General features: G+C 37.9%; 1 protein-coding gene across 1 annotated transcript in view; it reads left to right on the plus strand.

Moving 5' to 3' along the window:
• lrrk2 (leucine-rich repeat kinase 2) overlaps positions 1–22,719 on the plus strand; it is a 58,600-nt gene extending 35,881 nt beyond the window's left edge. Inside the window, exons 31-51 of the mRNA XM_084094331.1 lie at positions 196–414; positions 4,107–4,308; positions 5,291–5,379; positions 5,464–5,651; positions 5,731–5,885; positions 6,090–6,236; positions 8,186–8,377; positions 8,491–8,637; positions 8,752–8,864; positions 9,001–9,191; positions 9,309–9,469; positions 9,574–9,744; positions 13,440–13,540; positions 13,645–13,857; positions 14,387–14,577; positions 14,667–14,739; positions 16,413–16,603; positions 17,408–17,560; positions 17,900–18,123; positions 18,611–18,691; positions 20,820–22,719. Of these exons, the coding sequence (XP_083950457.1) occupies positions 196–414; positions 4,107–4,308; positions 5,291–5,379; positions 5,464–5,651; positions 5,731–5,885; positions 6,090–6,236; positions 8,186–8,377; positions 8,491–8,637; positions 8,752–8,864; positions 9,001–9,191; positions 9,309–9,469; positions 9,574–9,744; positions 13,440–13,540; positions 13,645–13,857; positions 14,387–14,577; positions 14,667–14,739; positions 16,413–16,603; positions 17,408–17,560; positions 17,900–18,123; positions 18,611–18,691; positions 20,820–20,941 (3,324 nt within the window). The 3' untranslated portion in view covers positions 20,942–22,719. The remainder of the gene's footprint in view (positions 1–195; positions 415–4,106; positions 4,309–5,290; positions 5,380–5,463; positions 5,652–5,730; positions 5,886–6,089; positions 6,237–8,185; positions 8,378–8,490; positions 8,638–8,751; positions 8,865–9,000; positions 9,192–9,308; positions 9,470–9,573; positions 9,745–13,439; positions 13,541–13,644; positions 13,858–14,386; positions 14,578–14,666; positions 14,740–16,412; positions 16,604–17,407; positions 17,561–17,899; positions 18,124–18,610; positions 18,692–20,819) is intronic.
• The last annotated feature ends 329 nt before the right edge of the window (positions 22,720–23,048 follow it).

Below are 23,048 nucleotides of genomic sequence, written 5' to 3' on the forward strand. Positions count from 1 at the left end.
GTGTATACTGTATTTATACAGATAATGATAACTTTATATAAAGAGATGGGCAATAGTCTAGTTAAATTTTAACTAGTTAAATAACTTTTGTACTATGAATATAAAGCCAGACCGAACGTTTTTTGTGGAACATCTGGTTTAGGTTTTAAAATGACATGATTTGCATATTAATTAAAAAAAACCTGTTTCTCTCAGGCTGTAGCTGGACAGTCTCCTGTGATTGTGGTTGGAACTCATGCAGATGTGTGTGAAGAGCGCCACCTACAGGAGTGTGTTCTGAAGCTGCGAGAGGAGCTGCTGTCTCAACCCGGGTTTCCAGTGATCAAAGAGAACCACATACTATGTGCCTGTGAGGAGTCCGAGTCCATCAACAAGTTACGCAAAGCCATCTACAGAGAGCTCATTGAGTTTAAGGTGATTTACAAATTCAGTTTTTTCATGGGACTTATAAGCAAATATTATCAATGATATTAACCAATAAAACACCATAAAGTTATCATTAAAGTAGTCAATATAAATAGTCTGCTATATATACATTTTTCTGAAGCCATACAAGTTTTTTTTGTGCACTTTTATGTAAAAAAGTTTATTATACATTCTTATAAAGTATACTATAGTAATAAGTACAATATGGAAACTTGTGAACCCCATACCTTTACCAGCAACTCGATCTACAGTATGTGGCTGTTACTTGATAATTTTTACAAGATTTGATTTATAGTCTAGAAAAAAAGAAGAACCTTTTTTATGTACAGTGACAGATGCTGGCATGTAAAAAAACGCCTGTGTTTGATCCGCATTACCTATATGATCCAAGGGATATGAATGTTTTATCGTCAGGCTGATCACATAGCGCTGAAAAGCAGTTTCTCCCTGAAGTCGGAGGGCAAGCGCCGGGCAAGACTTGTTCTGCGGTGTAATGCTAATCCATTACGCCGCATCAAAGTGACCGCTTCGAAGATATTGACAGGCAAGTGTGTCAGTACGTGGCCAAAATAAGAAATGAGGGGCTTCGCTGGTGGGGATGTTCGCACGATATCCGGTGCCTTCTGCTGGATGACTGCTCTGGTTATGAGCAGCCCCTCATGCCTTTTGTCGGCTACGTACTGACACACTTGCATGTTAATTTCTTCGAATCACCCACTTTTAGGACCGCTGTAAGCTTTTCTTTGACTGTTCACATTTTTAAGACTGTATTTTTTGGACTCGCCATTTTCTAACATTACACTCTGACACACCATATTTTTTGGCTGCTTAATGAGAGTGGTTTGATGACTCAGCTGCGTTTATCACCATGAGCTTAAAGTTTGCATCATAACCTCTCCTCAGTTGCTGGTTTACTTGCCTGACTTTTTAATCGCTCTATTCTGGACAGTCATTCGCCATCATTTGGCACTGTAAGCTACCGGTAGTTTACAGGGCTGTGTCGCTTCAGTCCATGGGGGGCACATTGGTTTTACACGCATTTTGCGCTACCTATTGTTGCGGGTGTATTATTGACGTAAAAGTCTAGACCCGATATTCTCAGATCGGTTTTAGGCCTCATTCATAAGTGGAAATAAATCTGATATGAATTGGATGCGTGCATTTTCATCTGCCATGTAAACAGACAGTTCGGATATTCCCTTCTCAATGCGAGCCGTACGTCAGTACGTCTACCTTGGGTTGTTTCGCCAAGTGTAAAGTGTAGATGCAGATATCGGATATGGGTCACTTTTAAAAGAAGATTGTAAGCTTGTTGTAAAAATAAATTAAAAAATCATATATGTTCAGCAAATCAGAATTGGGCATCAAGACCTGCAGTGTAAATGCGGCATAAATGTTTTGCTGTATTTATGAAGTCTCTCCTGCCTAATATTTTTAAGTAATGAAGTGGTGTCAGTAATCCACCCCCTCATCACCACTTTACACGGATCCTAGAACATGGGTGATGAGACCTCCCCATTATCATTATTTCCAGAGTCTTTATCTGTTATTAAGGCTATTTAAAATACTAGAGTTCAATCTCCAAAGTGCAGACCTATATGATCAAAGATCTATTGTTCCTATTGATCTATGGTTTCTTTCTTTACAAAAAATGAAGAAATAGTTGATTATTGAATAAACTGAACGAGGAGAAGAAAAATTAGTATAAATACAAATAATAGGATTAAGATCTCTCCACACATCCATGATCCCCAACTCTTTCATGACTGCATTAATAGCATTAATTTACTTAGACTGAAGTAAACCACTCCAAGAAGAATCCAATCTTGGATTCAACCAAACATTAAAGTCTCCTCCAGAAATGGTAATACCCTGCGGATTAATAGCCATTGAATAAAAAATGTGTACATAAAAGAGCCAGTATGATTCTGAATTACATTGAGAAAATTTACTAGGGAGCCATCATAATATATCAACCATCTTTGTGTTACGGTAAGCAGACACTGAGAGAAAGATGGCAGGTGAACAGTGAGTTTATTGAACAATAAAGGGGCAGAGATGAGGTGAGCAGAGGGAGACACAGAGAAATGGAAGACGCTGGAGACGGGGAGAATAGTCCACTTGGCATCAATGAGACAGGACCGTGAGCTGGGTTGAAGTGTGTGTATATGTATAAGCAGTGATGAGGTACAGGTGTGAGTGATTGGGAAATGACTTGCAGGTGGGAACCAAGGAGAATGATGGGAAATGTAGTGCAGAGGATGGTGACTAGGCTGATCTGTGACACTTTGTTTGTGTTGGTTGATATATGTTCAAAGTTGAGCCTCTTATGGTCATATTTAGAGGAAGATGAAAAAAAATGGATTGAAAAACTTCTTTTAACTAGATTGAGCACTTCATTCAAGTTAAAAGTTATCACCTTAAAATGATATAACATCTTTTCCTATGAACACACAATTCGACCTCCCCAAAGGGAATGGCCCCCATTATCTTGCGCTCATGTGTAAGTACGATAGCTAAATTCTGACATTTGTTATTAAATGCCTCATACAAGGTGAACAAAACTAGCATAATTTTTAAGCAGAAGTCCCGAACTGAATAATGTACATTATACATAATGTAAATTATACATAATGTAAATTATACATCTGATTGTCAGTTCCATCTCTAATCAAAGCAAAAATATACAAAACCTACATTTTCTTTAGGTCAGTAGAATCAGTGTTCAGGGTGCAGAAATTCCCTCTCAGCTAAATGTTTCGTTGCTTCTTCCACTGTGTTGTTTAACTGGATCTCATCTGAAAAAGCAAAATCTTTGGGTTTGGAATTTGATGATCCCTCAGTTGATTATTTGCCTTTTGTACAGTATTTAATGTTAGGAACATAAAAATCCCTTCTTCCTCCACAAAGTTCCTCCATCATTCTATAACTGAGTTCACCACGATTGATCTCGACTGAGCTTTTTCTGGTAGCCGGAGAGCAGTGTGCTCTCTCAATATGAAGGGAAGCATATGTTTCAAATTCAAGTTCACCCATCAGCATATCTTCAACAAAAGTGATCACAGATGGCAAATTGCTCTTGGTCCCTTATACGACCCACTAGATCCTGATATTGTTCTATCACGAATGGCCTTCTTGGTCGAATGGCTATCCTGGCTTTTAACGGTGTCTGAAGTTAAAGAAATTTGCTTTAAGTCTATGCGATTTCTCCAACCCACGATTCGTTTAGCTTCTTCCAGTCGGCCATTGGTGTTTTGGATATCCTCCATAATTTATTTCAGCTGGTCTTAATTGTCTCTCCTAAAGTCATGCAATTTGTGGATGATCATAGCCAAGCTAAAAGTCTCCTCAGATTCGCCGACACCTCCCCGGTCCAGCATGGTATCTTCCGGGCAGACATTTAATGGCGACTTTGTGTTTTGACCCTGCGTTTTTTTTTTTCTCTTATTTTTCAATTGTAATTGCTTCTTTTGTTTTCGCCTATTATGTACTTGAGCCCCATCTTCCATTTCTACGACAATAGGATATAGTAATAGCATCTGATAGTAGTTGTTGTTTCTCGTGTTTTGAAGCTTATTTATATCACTTTGTTGTAGAACCGATCTTTCAAGCTGCCATCACGTGACGTCACCGGAACCGCATTGTATTTATTTAATGAATCATGTCTGTGCTATTGGCAGATCCAAGGTCAGCCGGTAATGGGGCAGCTGATTCCAGACTGTTATGTGGAGCTGGAGAGGAGAGTTATGCAGGAGAGGTCACATGTGCCTGCTGATTTCCCGGTGCTCAGGCACAGCAGATTACTGGAGATCATACAGGAAACACAGCTGCAGCTAGAGGAGGGAGAGTTACCCCACGCTATCCACTTCCTCAGCGAGGCCGGTGAGAGTTGCTTCACTCCTGAATCTCTTTCTGATATCTTCCTGCTGCTGTCTATGTCCAATTTTTGGGTGTTTCCAGGGCAGACACCACAAGAGGTTGGGGGTGGCATGAGGGGGCGATGACTATCCTTCCCCCTGAGTCAAGATGAATGTTCAACATTTTAGTTCAGGACATTCTGTTTCACAAAGTCAGAGTTTGATTGGCACATTTGGCGTTGAACTTTCTGCATATGATTAAATATATATATATATTTGATCATAGTTAGTTTAATTAGATTAGTTCACTGTATACTGTTATTGTAAATGGGTCTAAATGAGTGTGTTGCGTTAGTGAAGCGGTTGCAAGGAACGTGTGTTTTATAGTAAAGCAGACACAATTAATTATATTTTATGGTGATATCATGGTAACTTGTCTGTATTCATGGAAATTGTGTATCTTAGATGTATTTATATCAGGTGGTCTAAAACGTGCTTATATCGTGGATAGCGAGTCAAATTATTTGGTCTACCTTTTTTTTTTATGTAATAATATTATTCAGTGCTCTGCCATCTGTGAGTTGATCGGTAGCTTTTAGTTTTATAGTTGTAGAAATGACAGGTTTGTTTATGGCTGAAAAATATGTGAATGGGCCACTTCACGTACAGCTGTGTTTTTACTACAATTGCTGAAATTGAATTTATATGTATTTTACATAATATTTGTGTATATTATGTATATATTATATTATGTATAATATGTATTTTTACATCATTTGAAAATGAATTATATGATTTTTATTTATTTTTTAAAGCAGGAAGTTAACTAGTTACACTTTTTCGGTCACTGGTCACTAGAAGCATCAAGACAGTAGTGTTTACACTACAAATTTGATTTTTCAACTTCCAAATGTAGCTTGAGTAATTGTTCAAATTGTTTTACACCTGTATTAAATTGTGATCACTTGCAGGAGTAAATAGGCCCTCTTGTCTGTATTTGTCTCCAGGTGTCCTGCTGCACTTTGATGATCCAGCGCTTCAGCTAAAAGATTTATACTTCATTGACCCACAATGGCTTTGTGACGTCATCTCACAGGTTATACACTCATATCTTACTCCTCTTTTTGACAAACTCACACTTTCACAGCAGTAACGTCTCATCTGTTGTGTTGATGAACAGACGCTGACACTGAAGAGCACTGATCAGTGGGACAGCACTAGAGGAGTGGTGCAGCGCTCCACTGTAGAGAAGTTTCTGGACAAAAGTCGCTGTTTCCCCAAGAATCATCTGACACAGTACTTCAAACTTTTGGAGAAGTTTCAAATAGCCTTGCCCTTTGGAGATGACCAGTTACTTATACCTAGCAGGTAGCGATAGGACTTTTTTTAATTACATTTATAAAAAGTGTTGTATAGTGGTCATTTTTTGTGATTGGTATATGCCTAGACTGTCAGATCACAGGCCGGTGATTGAGCTCCCTCACTGTGAGAATTCAGAGGTGATTATTCGGCTCTATGAGATGCCGTACTTCCCCATGGGATACTGGTCCAGACAGATCAGCCGTCTTTTGGAAGTGTCTGCTTTCCTGCTCTACGGCAGAGGTAAAGCAACACAAACTTTAGAAGTCAGTATAAAGGATTCACAATCAAACATTGTGCTAGCCATGGCAAGGTCATAGGTTTGACCCAAGGTACACACATACTAATATAAAGTATAATAAAATGAATGCATTGTAAGGTGATTGGGATTCAAAAGTCTGCCAAAATGAACAGAATGTGAGGTGGTAAACTGTGTGTATTCTGCAGAGAAAGCATTAAGACCAAACCGGATCTACTGGAGGAAGGGCATCTATCTGAGCTGGTCTACTGAAGCTTACTGTCTAGTGGAGGCCTTGTCTCTAGAAGAGAACTCTGCTAGCTTCATCAAGGTCACTGTGCCCTGCTCTCGCAAAGGTAAGAGAGGGACTTGAGGGTAACAGTGTTTGGGCCATTTTAAACACTACAGTAATGGTAATGGGTAATGTGATTTAACAATAGTAATGTAATGGTGATGATGGTGGGGACTATGATAGAGGTGATGATGTCATGGTGAAAATAATGAACTGTAATAGTAAATATGTTGGTGATGATGTAGTTGTGGGAGTGATGAATAATGATAGTCATGATAATAATGTGATGATAGTTATGATGTTGATGGCAGTGATGATGGTGATGTGGGGGTGATGATAGTGTGGTAAACGTGTGATAATGAATGATGTTGATGTTCTGATGGTAAAGTGATGGTAATGATGTGGTTATGGTGATAATTGTATATTGGACATGATGATGGTAATGATGATGTCATGGTGATGATGATGGTGGTGTGGTGTTGATATGATGAATGTGGTGATGATGATAGCGATGGTGATATGATGCAGTCATGTTTGTGATGATGATGGTTATGATTTTGATGGCAATGATGATAACGATGTGATGGTGAATTGATGGTAGTGATATACTAACTGATGGAGGTGATGCTGATAATGGTTTATTAATAATGGTTAATTAATCGGAAATTAATACTTTTTTATAAGTATTATAATTCTGAATGTTGCATATATATTCTATGATGTTCACCTACAGAGCAGTGACAGAAATTACTTTCCCATTAGGGGCATTAATAACCTTTTTGAATCTGAGAGGTAGTGATGGTCTAACCCTAACCCTAATGTCCAAAATCCTTGCTTTGCAAGTTGTGTATACAGCAAATCACCTTTATAAATATGGTCAAGTATTTATATCCAAAAGAAGCAATTATGGGATAGTTGACACGGTCTCTGCTAACACTTCAGGGCTGTGTTGTCGCCATGTCCAGGCGCAGGTCCTTCCATCTGATTTGGACATGGTCCGGATTCGGCTTACTGTGGTAAACCTCAGGATAAACAGAGAGACTAATATTAGTGTAGAAGCCATTCTTCTTATGATGTAATGAGTACATCAGGTGTTATAGGAAGTGTTCCCAGTTCCGGCTGACCCAATTTATGCAGCCTAATAATCATTTTACATGATTTGAATAATGTGTATGCCAGGTTAAAGAGATGTGTTTTTAGTCTAGATTTAAACTGACAGAGTGTGTCTGCTTCCCGGACAATGTTAGGAAGACTGTTCCAAAGCTTAGGTGCTAAATAGGAAAGGATCTACCGCCAGCAGTCGATTTTGATATTCTAGGTATAATCAACTGGCCAGAATTTTGAGATTGCAATAGACGTAAAGGATTATAATGTGTTAAGAGCTCGTTTAGACCATTTAGTGCTTTGTAAGTAGTTAGCAAGATTTTAAAATGTATATGATGTTTAATAGGGAGCAAATGCAGTGTTGACAGAACTGGGCTAATATGGTCATACTTCCTGGTTCTGGTAAGAACTCGAGCTGCTGTGTTTTGGACCAGCTGTAGTTTGTTTATTAAGCGTGCAGGGCAATCACCCATAAGAACATTACAATAATCTAGCCTTGAGGTCATGAACGCATGAACTAACTGTTCCGCATTTGTCACTGAGAGCATATGGCATAGTTCAGATATATTTTTAAGATGGAAGAATGCTGTTTTACAGATGCTATAAACGTGGCTTTCAAATGAAAGATTGGTATCAAAGAGCACACCCAGGTTCCTAACCGACGACGAAGACTTGACAGAGCAGCCATCAAGTGTTAGACAGTATTCAAGGTTATTATGTGCATGGGGTTTTGGTTTAATAATTAGAATCTCAGTTTATGGTGATAATGATGCATTTGATAGGATGATTGTGGTGATTGTGACATGTGGTGATTTTATAGTAGTGATGGTTGTAATGATGTGATGGTGATGATGACGGTGTTGATGACGATGATGATGACAACAATGTTGAAGTCTCTGTCCTATGCAGGTCGTGTGTTGTTTGGGCAGGTGGTGGATCACATTGACTCTCTGCTGGAGGAATGGTTTCCAGGCCTTCTCGCCACTGACGTCCATGGCACTGGGGAGACACTGCTTAAGAAATGGGCTCTGTACAGCTTTAGCGATGGACAAAACTGCCAGAAGATGCTGCTGGAAGATCTACTCTCTAACATTAGCGCAGGTCTCTGTCCATTTTGTTCAAATTCTGAAACACAACTATTTTATTGATAACCTGCTGTATAAAAATGGTGCAAATGCCACATGTGCTGTCCTGACTGGTTGCTTGTCTGTAAGATGGTTTGCTGGTGAACCCAGAAGACCCCAGCTGTACTCTGCCCATCTCTCAGATCTCACCGGACCTGGTACTGAGCGACCAGCTTCCCAGCACCATACTGGATCCAGAGCAGCTAGAGATGGAGCTCTCTAAAGAGTATCTGTTGGGTGAGTACATGTATGAACCCAGAGACATGAAAAGTAATGTCTGTAGGACTCATTGTGATTGTCAAGAAAGAAAGTAATGCAATTAGAAACTAACAGTTTTTTTTTTTTTTGAAGGGGATGGCGGTTTCGGGTCTGTATATAAAGCTGTGTACAAGAACGAAGAAGTTGCTGTGAAGATTTTTAATAAACATGCATCTGCGCTTTATGTTCATCGGCTGGTACGACAGGTAAGATATGTGATAGAAAAGGAAACCAAGTTTTAGCTTGCACCTGGTTGGGACATAAGCAAGCTGTACAAGTTGTGTCCTAATACCAGCATCAGTACATTGTTGGTGTATTTTCTTGAAAATGGTTTGTCCCCAGGAACTGGCAGTACTTGGCCGACTGTGTCACCCCAGTCTGGTGGGGCTTTTGGCCGCCGGCTGTAACCCGCACATTCTCGTGATGGAACTCGCCCCATGTGGCTCTCTGGACTTGCTGTTTGAGCGTGAAAATGGCAGCCTCAGCCGCAAACTACAGCACAGGATAGCCCTGCATGTGGCAGATGGTCTCAGGTGGGTACCCCGTCTACACCACACACAAAAACTTAGTCACCTTTAAAGAAATGTTCAGGGTGCAAAACAAGCGTAAGCTTTAGGGCAGCATCTGTGATGCGTTTTGTATCCAAACAGATATTTGCACTCTTCAATGATTATCTACCGAGATCTGAAGCCACACAACGTTCTGTTGTTTAACCTGAAGACGGACGCTGAGTTCATCGCTAAAATCACAGACTACGGGATAGCACAGTACTGCTGCAGTATGGGCGTCCGCAGCTCAGAAGGGACACCAGGTCCCTCTTACTTTCCCATAATACTCTATGAAACAGCAATTTAAACAAAAAAAAACAGGATTTTTACTTTTATATATTCTAATGTTGATCTTAAACACTTCCAGGTTTTAGAGCTCCCGAGGTCGCCCGAGGTAACGTCATCTATAATGTCCAGGCAGATGTATTTTCGTTCGGTCTGCTCCTGTATGACCTTTTGACCTACGGCGAGCGGATATCTGATGGGATGAAGTTTCCTAGTGAGTTTGATGAGGTTGCTGTGCAAGGAAAACTACCAGGTAACATGCTGGATATTAATCTCTCGGTTTTAATCAGTTCTCATTTTGATGAATAGCTATTGATTCTCAAATCCCAAGAATCTTTTAGTCTATACTGTTTTCATTTGATGTGTGAACAAAACATTTGCAGCGCACCTCACCTCCGATAAATTGCAATAAGCTTTGTGCTGTTACTTTTGATATGAAACAAAGTCTCAGCTTTCAAATTCGGACTATTTTATAACTATATTTAAACAACAAACATGGTTTTGATGCTCTTTAATGTGGCGTGACAGATTCTGACTCTGTAGCACCTCAGTTCAAGCAAAGTGACAGCCAAATCATCAAATATATATTTACGTTCTGATATTTACGTTCCGCTTGGAAACGTGATGAAACAAATCACACTAATGTGTAAAGAGGCGACGTCTTCCATTGATTGTGCTGGGCCGCATTGCATGGGAAGAAAGGATCTGGATCAAGCGTGCCGCACAAGCCCTGAAAAGTGAAGCCAAAACGTCTCGATCGCCCCCCGGTGACTGGTCCTAGTATAGGTCATAAGCCCCGCCTCCCCATGTTATTCAACGGGAAGTAAAACCAACTAAACAATTAAATTACACTTCAAATATCTTTTTTCCAAAGGTGGTTTCTTTCATTTGCTGTCGTTTTTATCACGCTGATGTTAGTTCAAGTGTCTGTTTCAAAAATAAGTTGGTTTTTAGTTAGTTACGTGATGCGGTGGTGTAACGTCATGACTGACAGCTGTGATTGACAGGTTCTCTGAGCGAAGTAGTCACTGAAGCACCAACGGACATTTTTTCGGGATCTTCGGAGGACTGAGGAGATTGTATTTACTTTATTTTAACAAGCCTCTTGACGTACTGCAATCAATTTTTAAAAAAGTGTGCAGAATCCTCTCTCCCTGAGTGCATTCTGCGAGAGTGAGGGCGGAGCGTTGATTTTGCGGCTTTACTTCCTGCTCACTACTGCGCAGGTCTGGTCTCGAGATCGCTACTGCGCAGACTCAAGTTCCAATATGTCAGCGCCATATCGGGACTCTGGCGGCTTCAGTTCTCATCAATGGAAGAGAGCGAAGGGGCGTCGTCCATCTTTTTTTACAGTCTATGATCTGGATTCCATTTAAACAGCCTTGAACATGAAGTACTGAAAAACGCCCTCTGGCGTGAGGGTTATTTGTTTAGTTTAAAGTTCACCATAAGAACAGTGTCTTTAAGGTTTTTCCTATACACAATTCACTTTCAAGCCAATTCCCGATTAACCTAGGCATTGTGCTGAACACAACGAGTCTAAACATGATTGTGTAGTGTAAAATTTGTCAAAATGTTGTATATAAAAAAAAAAAAAAAAATGTATACCTTAATAGGCAAGTGTGCATACCTTGTTGTGTCACAAACAGCACGTATTATGTGTATAGAGTTCTGTGAACAGAAATGGAGAGGATTTACTCCATTTTCTGTCCATTTTGTATAATAGATGTATGGAGTCTGTGAAAATCTGTCATTTCTTTGGCCTTGTTTACACCTGGTATTAAGATGTGTTTTGGTTGATCGGTTAACAAGTGGACGTCACTGAATATTTTTGTATTTTTTGTATTTTATTTATTTATAAGGACAGCGCACATTGATCAACATTACTGTAAATGTGCCAGTATTAGCCTACTGGCTAATTTTCAACTGCAGTCCTTCGGCAAGATGTTTAGAAACCTTTAAAATTATAAAATATACAGTAAACAAAAAGTACCTCAAGACACGATAAAACAACAAATAAAACAGAACAATTCTCACAACATAAAACCACACGAAACATCCAGAAACATTAAAACATCAGTACAATTGCCTGGCAACGGGCAGATAACTTGGGAGATATTAGCAGCAGGTTAAATAGTAATATTACAAATGAAATGTGCAATGCACTTTTTATTTGAAAATGTTCACATGTTTGACTTTTCAAAAGCCAGGCCTTAAGACTTCGTGTGAAGGTATAATAGTTGTTACCTATTCTTATTTCAATTGGTATGGTGTTCCATAATTGAGAAGCTCTTACAGAAAAACATGATTGGCTGAAGGAACATTTTTCTGCTTAATAAAAGTACCAAGTGGTGGGGGAGCTTTACCATTTAAAATCTTAAACACCAGACAGATGTCACTGTATTTCATTAAATTTTCCCAACTAAGAATTTCATATTTTCCCAAAATATTACAGTGGTGGTAGGTTTTGGGTTTTCTATATAACACTTTGTGAGTCTGCTTGTACAAAGAAAGAATAGGCTTCAGTGTTGTACTTCTTGCTTGAGTCCAACTTGTCATACAATATGTTAAGTGGGGGATGATCATAGCATTCATATATAATTTTGCTGTTGTGGTTGTTAGGCAGTTTCTTATATACCTAAAGTTGGCCAAATTGTATTTAGTTACTTGCATTACTTTCTTCACTTGTTTTTTGAAGGACAGGGTGGAGTCAAGGATAATGCCTAGATATTTAACTTGAGAGACTACTTGGAGGACCTCTCCAGACACATATACTTTCGGATCATAGTCAGTTGTAGAGTGTGTTTTTGTAAAAAACATGCAAACAGTCTTCTTAACATTAAGAAACAGGTGTGAATACAGGTGTAAACGGGGTCTAAAACGTTTTGAGCTTGTCTACTTTCGACTACTTCCAGAGGTTGTTGAAAACACATTCAACCGGATTGTTTTAGTAGTGTAAATGCTCATGTGGTCGAATGTGTTCAGACAGCCACAAAAGACCGTCTTCTCTCTGCCTACTGACCTAACGCGTGAACATTATGGGAAGAGCTCTAGCCAGACAGGATTTAAACTTTGTCGACTGGAGGCCCAAGTTTGATTTGAAGATTAAAAACGTACCAAGCACAATGTTCTCTCACCATTCCTGATTTCTAACACACACTCACAGCTTTCGGCTGGTCTTGCTGCTGTCAGAGCAGAAACTAAAGCTGACACTCTCCTTATCTTTTTTCTGTCATCTCCAGGCGTGTTCATATGTAATTTGCAGAAGCTTATTTTGTCCATTAGATCGAAAGAGCTGAAAAAAAAACATTTACCCACCCATAGACCCTCCCCTTGAAGAAATCAGGACAGAAGTGGTTGAAAATCAAGTCAAGTCACATTTATTCATATAGCGCTTTTTACAGTACAGATTGTATCAAAGCAGCTTTACAGAGATGACAGGAAAATAATGCAACAAAGTTTGTTTCCAGAAGAAAATGGCGTCACAGTCCAGCTTAAGGAAGTTATATGATGTTTAATTTTTGTTGTAAAAAAGTTATTAATTTAGTTAATTTATATATATATATAGCCGCTCTGGAGAAAACCGTGATGTCATCGTCCAGCTCAGTTCAGTTCTTGTATAATAGTGTCAATGCAGGCAGATCAATAATATTGTTGAAAATTAAATTAAATATTAAAAAAAGAGACGGATTAAAACGAGAATGTGTCTCCCTCGTCTACTTGTGATCCGATTGACCAAAATGAGGTGTAAACAGGGTTTTTGTCATTTTACCCACATGGCAAAACTTGAGGAATTAATGATCAATTCACAGAATGAGGGAGAGCAAAGCACTTCCTGGGATTGAGGGGTGGGGGGAATGCTAATGTATGTAATATTATTAATGTAACATTTTAATTTGATTGTTAATGTATAATAATATGAATAACTCTCTATAATCACTGAAATAGATCCAGTTAAAGATTACGGCTGTTCTCCGTGGCCAGGGTTTGAGTCTTTGATGAGGGAATGTTTGAGAGAAAACCCTCAGGACAGACCTACATCTACTCAGGTCAGACAACTGGTTACATCTGAGGAAGAACCACTTCTCTGCTCATTATAATGTGAATTCAGTGCAAACATGTGAGTAATTCAGCGTCTCTGTGAATGTTTTAGGTGTTAGATCGTCTGAGTTCTGCAGAGATGCTTTGTCTGATGCGAGAGCTGACTCTGATGAGTTTGCCAGGCGAGTGTTTCACTGTCTCCAGTGCAGGAGGAGGGGCAAACGGAGGGAAAAATGCACGTGTGTGGATCGGGGGTGGCAGTAGTAGCCAGAAAATGGGCTGTGTGACATCACTGGATCTGGAGACAGGGGGGAGCTTAAACCAGGTACTAAAGAGCTTTAAAACACTGTTAACTCAACAAATGGCATGAATTATACTGTAAATACACACTGAGTTTTCTTGCTAAATACTATTTTATCTAAACAAATATGATTCTATCATCCTCAGTTTAGTGTTCTACAGTACATGTAATAATTATCATCATTTTAAGTTAGATGTCACCCACAATCCTTATCAATAGTCCACCCAAAAATAAATTCTGTCATCTGTTACTCACCCTCATGTCGTTCCAAACCAGTATGACTTTCTTCTGCAGAACACAAGAGAAGATATTTTGAAGAATGTTGGTAATCAAACAGTTTTGGTTTTGTATCTTTTGTATGGTATTTTTGTCCATACAATGGAAGCCAATAGGAACTGAATCTGTTGAGTTACATAAAATACTTAAACAGTTTTTAAAGAAAGTCAAACTGGTTTTGAATGACATGAGGGGGAGGACATAATAATATAGTTTTTATTTTTGGGTGGTCAATCCATTTAACAGTCAAGTTGACAGTGTTCCCACCCTCTTTTAGGAGATTGACAGCAGTCCTGTCCTCTGCATGGTGATCATCAGAGCTCCAGGGTCATGCAATGACTGGTTAGTCGCTGGTACACAGTCGGGTTCACTCTTCATCATGGACACTATAAATGCAGAGGTTCTGCACTGTCTGAAGAGTGTGAATGACTCTGTGACGTCACTGTACTTTCACACTGACCAGCACAGGTGATTATATCTAAGTTTCTGAGTGAAAAGTGGCATAACTTCTTAGATGATGTACCTTAAGCTGAGAGAATAATGTTTCAATTTTTCAGATGCTTAAAGAATTACCTTTTGGTCGGGACAGCAAATGGGACACTGGTCATTTATGAAGATTCAGTCTTGAAGGTATTAATTATTAAAATGATAAATAATGAAAATTAAGCATTTCAATTTGTATAGTATAATACAGTTGTACAGTTTTACTGGAGAACCATCTGAGAATTAGCCTGGGAAAACCCAGACAAACTTCCGGCAAATTTAGATTTGCTCTGCAAGTAGTCTGGCAAAGAGCTCATTCAAGCCGATTTTTAATCCGTCCAAATCGAGGCACCAATCAGAAACGTTGAGGCGGGCTTTACACGATGACGATCGCTCTGATTGGTTTTAGGTCTATCCAATTGCGCCCAGAGGCATTTGAGCGACGTCCGTTGGTGAAGCTCACCAACTTTTAAATGCATTATTATATTCAAATTGCAAACACATGAGGACAGTCTCCATGAAAGACCCACTGGCAGATGAACGTGCTGCTACATTTCTCTCCGAAACGGTAGGAAATTAAATTAGATTTAATAGAGGAGTTTAACTGTGACAAGATGATTGACAGGGCAGTTTACGTGACAGGATGCACGCGACAGATCCGTCCGATAAAGATGACGAAGTAGTATGTCCCAAAGCTTGCCTACTTTTTTGCTACACATTCAAAAGTAAATACCTTTTCTTCACAAAAAGAGTACATACTTTTATGGCGTAGTGTAACTTAGGCGAATTGGGACGCAGCATATGGCTTTACACGATGACGATCGCTCTGATTGGTTTTAGGTCTATCCAATAGCGCCCAGAGGCATTTGAGCGACGTCTGTTGGTGACGCCCCTTTGGAAATGAGTTATTAATGAAGCTCAGTTACTACTGAGAATGGTCTGGTTTTAACCAGGCTATCTGAGAATGCCTTGTTTAATCAATGATAAATTCTATAATATAATTGTTTAGCCAGGATTCATTAAATTGATGAAAAGTGGCAGTAATTTTTTTTATAATATTACAAAAGATTTTTTTTTTTTTTTATCAAGAATCCAAAAACAAAACAAAAAAAAATTCCACAAAACTGTTAAGCATCACAACTGTTTTCAACATTTATAATAATAAGATACGTTTCTTGAGCAGCACATTTCTGCAGATTTTTTTTTTTTTTTTCATGTGAAACTGAAGACTAGAGTAATGTCTGCTGAACATTCAGTTCTATTTTAAAATATATTAATAATAAACTATTTAAATTATTATTAAATTAAACTATAATAAATTATTTTAGTTGTAATACTATTTCAAAATATCACTGTTCACTGTTTTTTTTTAATCAATATAAATGCAGCCTTGGTTACCAAAAGAGACTTCTTTAAGACAGTAGTGTACATGTAAAAATGCATGTTATGAAATTATTTGAAAGGATGATTGTTTTTATTTTTCAGAAGAACAATAATTTCTACCCAACATTTAGTGTAGATTCAAACTGTTTAATGTTAAAAATAAAATACAGAAAAAAAATCTCCCACATTGTTTTATATATATATATATATATATATATATAGATGTTATTAAATTTTAAGATGCTGAAAATTCAGGTTTGCCATCAAAGGAATAAATTATATTTAAAAAAAATGTTTTATTAATTGTAATAATATTTCATAATATGACATTTTTGTTGTTTTTTTGATCCAGTGAATCCAGCGTTGATGAGTGTAAGAAACCCCTAAACAGCGCTTTGTCAGACGCCTGATATATATGTGACGTTTTATGACTGTAGGTAAAGAATGGAGATCCGGTGAAGACCCTCCAGGTTGGTGATGTAAACACTCCTCTGATGTGTATCGGCCCCTCCAATCACCCTCAGGAGCGCAAAACGCTGTGGGCGGCCTGTGGCACCAGGGTGATCTCGCTCACAGTGGATTACAACGTCTATAGCAGCATAGACACCAAACCCAAACAGCTCCTCCTGTAAGTACCCCTAACCTTCTGGAAACGAGCACAACTACACCTGTCAGTGTAACTCAATGAGCATTAGGTTCAGTTTTTAGGTCTGGTCTAGTAAGAATTAGGATGGATAAATTGGATTTGCGTAAATGTGACATTAAATTTAAAGGGAATGGGAGATGAGACTCTGATTGGTTTATTGCATGTTACACCCAAAACACACCCATTAACCCTTATAGACCATGCGCCGCCAGCGGCGATAATTTTTCCCGTCGTTAAACTAGCAAAAAACAGCAACTACACTTGCGCTGTGCGCTTTAGACCATGCGCTTAGATCGTTAAAATAGGGCCCACGGTATGGGGGCCAGGGAGAATATGTGCTAATATTGTGGAGTCACCCAGCTTGATGTATTCACAATATTACCACAGGTAGGAACGACAGTTAGAGCGGCTTATCTCAAGCCATGGGCCTTTATAATTAGGCCCAGTGAAATTGAGTATATTGAGAATAGTAAGGGACCTAACACAGAACCCTGAGGCACACCTGGTTGGTTAGCTGATGGGTAAGACTAATGAAAGAAAAGTGTAGTTCCTGTGATGTCCAGATCAAAGACAGTAGATGGAAGATTCTGTTGATTCGCCATGTTAAAATCAGCAGACAAGTTTAGTAAGAATTAGGATGGATAAATTGGATTTGCATAAATGAGAAATAAGAAAAACACACAGTGGTTTCTGGTTGCTTCACATGTCAGTTTAGCGACCGCTTCCATGGATTTTTTTCTCCGGTGATGTTGTTCAGTTCTTAAAGATGTTGATCTGTTTGTTTAGGCAGCTGGGTCGAGTCAGCAGTGATGCTTGTATATCACGGTTAGCGGTGGACAAACATGTGTACGTGAGTAAAACAGGAAGCCACACTGTGGAGGTCTGGGATAAGAAGAATGGGAGGATGGTGAACCTCATCGACTGCATGCAACTACTTGGGTGAAGTGGCACACACGATCATATAACTCATTTGCACACTTTTGACTCCTTTTACATCTGATGTTTATCCATTTAAGCTGATCTGATCACAAGTGAATAGCACTACAATACAATAAACAGTTCAGTTGTTTTGTGACTAAAAGGACAATAAACATTTTGTATGAAACGCCAATGTATGAAAATGTAAATGTATGTTTTGAAGCAACACTTTCGCAACCTTTTGTACTTTTGTAACAGCAAGATGCCTCGGTTGACCCCTTGTGAACAGATCACCTGAGACAGATGTTAAAAGTAGGTTTAACTTGACTTCCTAACTTACAAATTATATGTCCACAACAGATTAAGTTCCACCAAAAAGTCCAAAGCCCAGGATGAGGACCAGTCTAGACAAAAGGTGCCATCTTTGGCGATTGTCAAAGCTCTGTTGGTCCAGCACAGTGGTACTCTGTGGATTGGGACTAAAACAGGACACATGCTGTTGGTGGAAGTCTCCAGCTGTCAGCTACTGCATACCTTCAGCCCTCACTGCGACTCTATACGCTGCATGGGCTCGGTGATGCTAGGTACACCTTCTGTTCCTGTCTCTCCAGTTACATAGAAAGTGTCACTAGTTGGTAAAGAATGTGGCGTCCCTTGTGAAAAAGAAGTGCACTTGTGATGTACTTCGAATATTTTATAGTATTTTTTTTTTATTTTTTTTTATATTATTTAAAAAATATATATATTTGAATTTATTTTATTTTATAAAAATGCACATAAGTCCTGCTGATGTTGGTCAATAAAGGACACTAAAGTTCAGATCTTAAGCACTTAATACATTTGAATTTAATTGCAATTGACAAGCAATTAAGTGTCAGTTCATTTCACACTTAAGTACATTCTTTTAAAGGATTTTTGTCTGTAATAAGTACTAAAATAGGCAAAAGTGTACTTCTTTTTCACAAGGAATACAGTTTGATATACAGTTTAAAGGGCTTTAGTGGGTTTTAAATTGAGCTACAATTGTTTTAACTCAGAATTAATGTCATACATGTTTATGTTCTTGTGCAGACATCCTAAACCGAAAGAGTGTTGTTCTAGTATTGGGTAGACGGCAACGCATGCCACAAGACCAAATCAAAATGCAATTAGGTAAGAACATTTTAAATATGGAAATTGAAGGAGTTATTGAATAGTTATTTTATTCATTATTATTTCATTTTCATTATTTTAATTCCATGAGGAATACAATTAGTTTAATATAATTTTTTTTTTCTGAAGTCCACTTATAATTTTAATACCAAATAGTGTGGCAAAAACACTAGCGCTGACCCTTAGAATCTTAGAATTCTTTACATCAAGATCTTTTTATCTTAAAAGAACAAGGACATTTCACCACCTTGGAAATTATAGGGTCCTATCATACATCCGGTGCAATGCAGCGCTAGGTGCAACGCAAGTGTTTTTTGCTAGTTTCAGCCCGACGCAGTTTTCATTTTCACGCCCTGCGCCACGTTGTTTAAATAGCAAATGCATTTGCGCCTATCTGTTCGCTAATGGGTGTGCTGGTCTGAAAACGAGGTGCATTGCTATTTTGAGGCAACTGGAATAGAGTCTTTGACCAGCTGGTCAATTTTTTTTACTGTTAGTAATATGCGCCTATAAGCGGGTACACAACGCTCGTTAGGGTTGCCAACTTTCTGAAATGTAAATAAGGAACGGGGGTCCAGTGACATGCCCGCGATACATTGATACATTTAGATAAATATATTTATATTGATACATTATAGGCATATTATAATACTATTTCATACATTATAGCATATTATAATACAACTTATTAGGCCTATATATTTATAGAATAGCAAAGTAGGCCTAATCAATATACAAGACTGAACCACATAGATGTGAAATATAAAGGCTATCATGATCATTTTGCCGACAATGAACCATGGATTTGTTTAGTTTATAATACGTTTTATTTTTAACTTAAACAAATATAACATTCAAAACTCATTGGCTTAAACTGCATTTGAAGAAAAATAAACACAACAGTTTTTTGTAGGCTTGTGCGAACTTATTCAATAGAATTAGACTTCTAGAATGTTCTTTCCAGTGCAAAAATATATATTTTTAATTTAATTAGACAACATTTTAAGGAAGTGTAGTGCAAATATCTTGGCCTTGTATTCATTGTCCCTCACGCATTCCAGCCACGGGTAGTCATTTTCCCATTCAATTCTATATTTTTGTGCTCTTTTCTTTTACGCCGGCTGCTCGGAGGTAGTCATTTTTACATTTCCCGCTGTTGTCACTTGTCGTCATCGTTGCTACGATACGTGACTCACAATGACTGAAACGACCAATTAAAAGGGCATTCTCTGATGATGTTCCAAGATGTTAAAAACGCTACTGATCATACAAACAGGGGGAGAAATCTACCGCACCGTCGGGTTTTTGTTTCTCTTATCATAGCCTACAAATGTCTTCGTTCATAGTCTGACATATATTAGAAGCTATGTGTCTGTCATGGATTTGCACTGAATTGATTCTCAAAAATACGGAACAAAGTGCGTTCCGTATCAGTTCAATATGGAACAAGACTTTTATGTGTCAAATACGGGACAATTCCATATTATACGGAACGGTTGGCAACTCTAACGCTCGTACACTTTGTCCCGTAGATGGTCTGCTTGACCTTTAACCTCACTAGAGAAGCGTTCAGTTTTTCCGCTTGCAAATTCCGTCATGTAAATAGCGAATCCGCCATAGCATGAGCACAACTGGCTTTTAAAGAGAATGGGAGATGAGACTCTGGTTGGTTTATTGCACGTTTTGGCCAAAACACACCCATTACTCATTAAGAGAATAGGGACAACCCTTTTAGACCATACGCCGACTATTTTTCCTGTCGTTAAACTAGCAAAAGTGGATTCCGATTCAGTGGATTCACTTGTGCCGTGCGCTTTAGACCATGCGCTTAGATCGTTTAAATAGGGCCCATAAGGTTCTGTCTGCATTCTGAGCAGGTTTGTGATACTGAGCTTCTTGCAATCCATTTTCGACCTTTTTGTTTTCTAAATAAAAAGTCCCAAAATGTACACAAAACAAATAAAAAACATAAGTTGTCACAGAATAAGAATATGTGAATAACTCAATTTTGCTAAAAATGTCAGATGGAACCTTATGAATCCAAGGTGACGACTTTCCTTCCATGTTAATTCCTCTGATCACATGATGAATGTTTCTAACCCGTCCCGTGTGTTTGTGATGGTCTCAGCTGAGGACTCAGTGCTGACGGTGTGGAGTAGTTCACTTCCTCTTGAGGTCAGAGATCTGATCAGACACTGTGAGCTGCGGGACAAAATCACCAGCAAAATGAGAGAAACACTCCACAACTGAACACACTCTCTGTCTGCGCATCATTTCCTCTCATGCATCAGCTGAGACACATGTAACATTACAGTTTATGACTGTTTATGAAGTTCAAAACTTCACACAGAAGTCACTTTCAAACCAAGCAGATTTCTGTTGGTCAACACTGCGAATTTCCAGGAAAACTTCCCATGCGAAATCTGTGTGGGAAAATGTTTTGTCCTTATGAAAAATTCAACTGAAATGACTGGATTTATCTGTGTAAAATGAAGTGTGTTTGCTCCTTTGCTTTTATGAAAAGGGACCCACGTGTAAAATGCATTTAGCATGAAAGGTTATTTTTTGCAGTCAAGGGAAACACTTATTTTTGTTACATCTCATATGTAGCTGTGCATGGATTTATTTGGATTGTATGGAATTGTATACAGCCTAAAGGAAAATGGCAAACACTTCAGTTAGCTTTATTATTTCAGCTTTATCATGTTATAGTATTTATTTATTCATGAGCCAGACGAACAGAGGAGACAGCCATACTTTATCAAAGGAAACCCCTTACGCAAAATCATTGCGTGTTTTCGCTAGAATACCATAGTTACTACAGTGATTGCTATTAGCAAAAAACAATGGACTAAATACTAGTGGGAACTAGCGCCACTGTCATAAAAAAGACTTAACCCTCTGGTGCTCTTCAGTCATTTCTGACCAAACAATTTTACGTTTTGTTTTTTTAGAATTTTTACTTCTTCAGAATGGATTAAAACTTGGTAATGGTTTTGGCACTTGCTATGTGAACACACACGCACGCACACACACACACACACACACACACACACGCACGCACGCATACAAAACATCGACATGATTCGAAAAGGTTAAAAGTGCATTTGAAATTAATGGGAAACTAATTTCATTTAGTGGAAGCATTTGGTACTGCACCCAACAAAATCTTACTGAAAGCTCATTTTCTGAGATATCAACCACTGTTTCTCACGGTTTTGAAGTAAAACATGTTTTGGAAAATATATATTCCAAAATAATAATAATAATAATAATAATTAATTGAAAATTTGTGCTTAAAAAACTTAAAAATCTGCCTTTAAAAAGAGACTAAACTTGGTCTGTGCTCCAAAGCATTGAAGATTTACTACAGTTTAAGTTGAAAATGTCATTTTCAGGTTGATGCTCAAAAATGGTTAACAGGTAATAAATGGATTAAAACTACTGCATAAATATGATTTAGAACCATAATAGTCACTAAAAATACAAAATAGTGCATAAAAACATGAGCAGCACCAGTGGGTTAACATTGAAGGAACTTAAATCTTAAAGTTTCTGAAGGAAATCCCATATTAATGTTAAAAATGAAGTATAAATTCAAATAATTTGAATTTCTGAATTTCTAATGAAGTAATTTATTAAATCTCAGATCATGTTTAATCATGCATGTATGAACTGTTTCAAAATTAAAATAGGCCTATGATGGAACTTTAGAAGACAATTCATTGCTAAATCCTGATCAATCCACTATAAGCTATAGTTACACTATACCTTTTTTAAATTTTTTTTTTTTATTACAGTCACGTTATTTTTAATGACAGCAATAAGCCGATTAGCCTACATATTATTATTTTTTTGTTTAATAACTATAAAGTTAAGCACAATTAAATGTAACTGGAGAATAAGCCATAGATGAAGACCATGTTTTTTTATTATTTGTTGTTTTTCCTGATGTGGGAATGCAATTGTTATCGATGTTTGTATTTTGCATGCCAAATATGTTTTTAATAAAGTTTTGTCATTTTGTATGATGACTCTTGGTTCTTTTTTCATTGTTAATTTCCCATCATTGTAAGAAATATTTCATTATTACAGTATACATTTATAGTCCAGTCATTTTGTGAAAAAAGGTTGAACAAATTGCAACAGAAGGAAACTCAACTGATTTTATCCTCAATATGTCCTGAGTAAGGAAAAAAAAAGCCCCGAAGAATCCCATTAGGGGAAAGTTTCGAAAAAGACCCAAATATGGCCTATTCATACGCATTCATTCTTTTTCTCACGTGAATAGGGTAAACAATTTAATCTTTAGATATCACCATGAAAATTACTGAGTTGATTACTTACATCAAGACAA

This window comes from Abramis brama, assembly GCF_963993115.1.
Source record: "Abramis brama genome assembly, chromosome: 20".
Classification (NCBI taxonomy): domain Eukaryota; kingdom Metazoa; phylum Chordata; class Actinopteri; order Cypriniformes; family Leuciscidae; genus Abramis; species Abramis brama.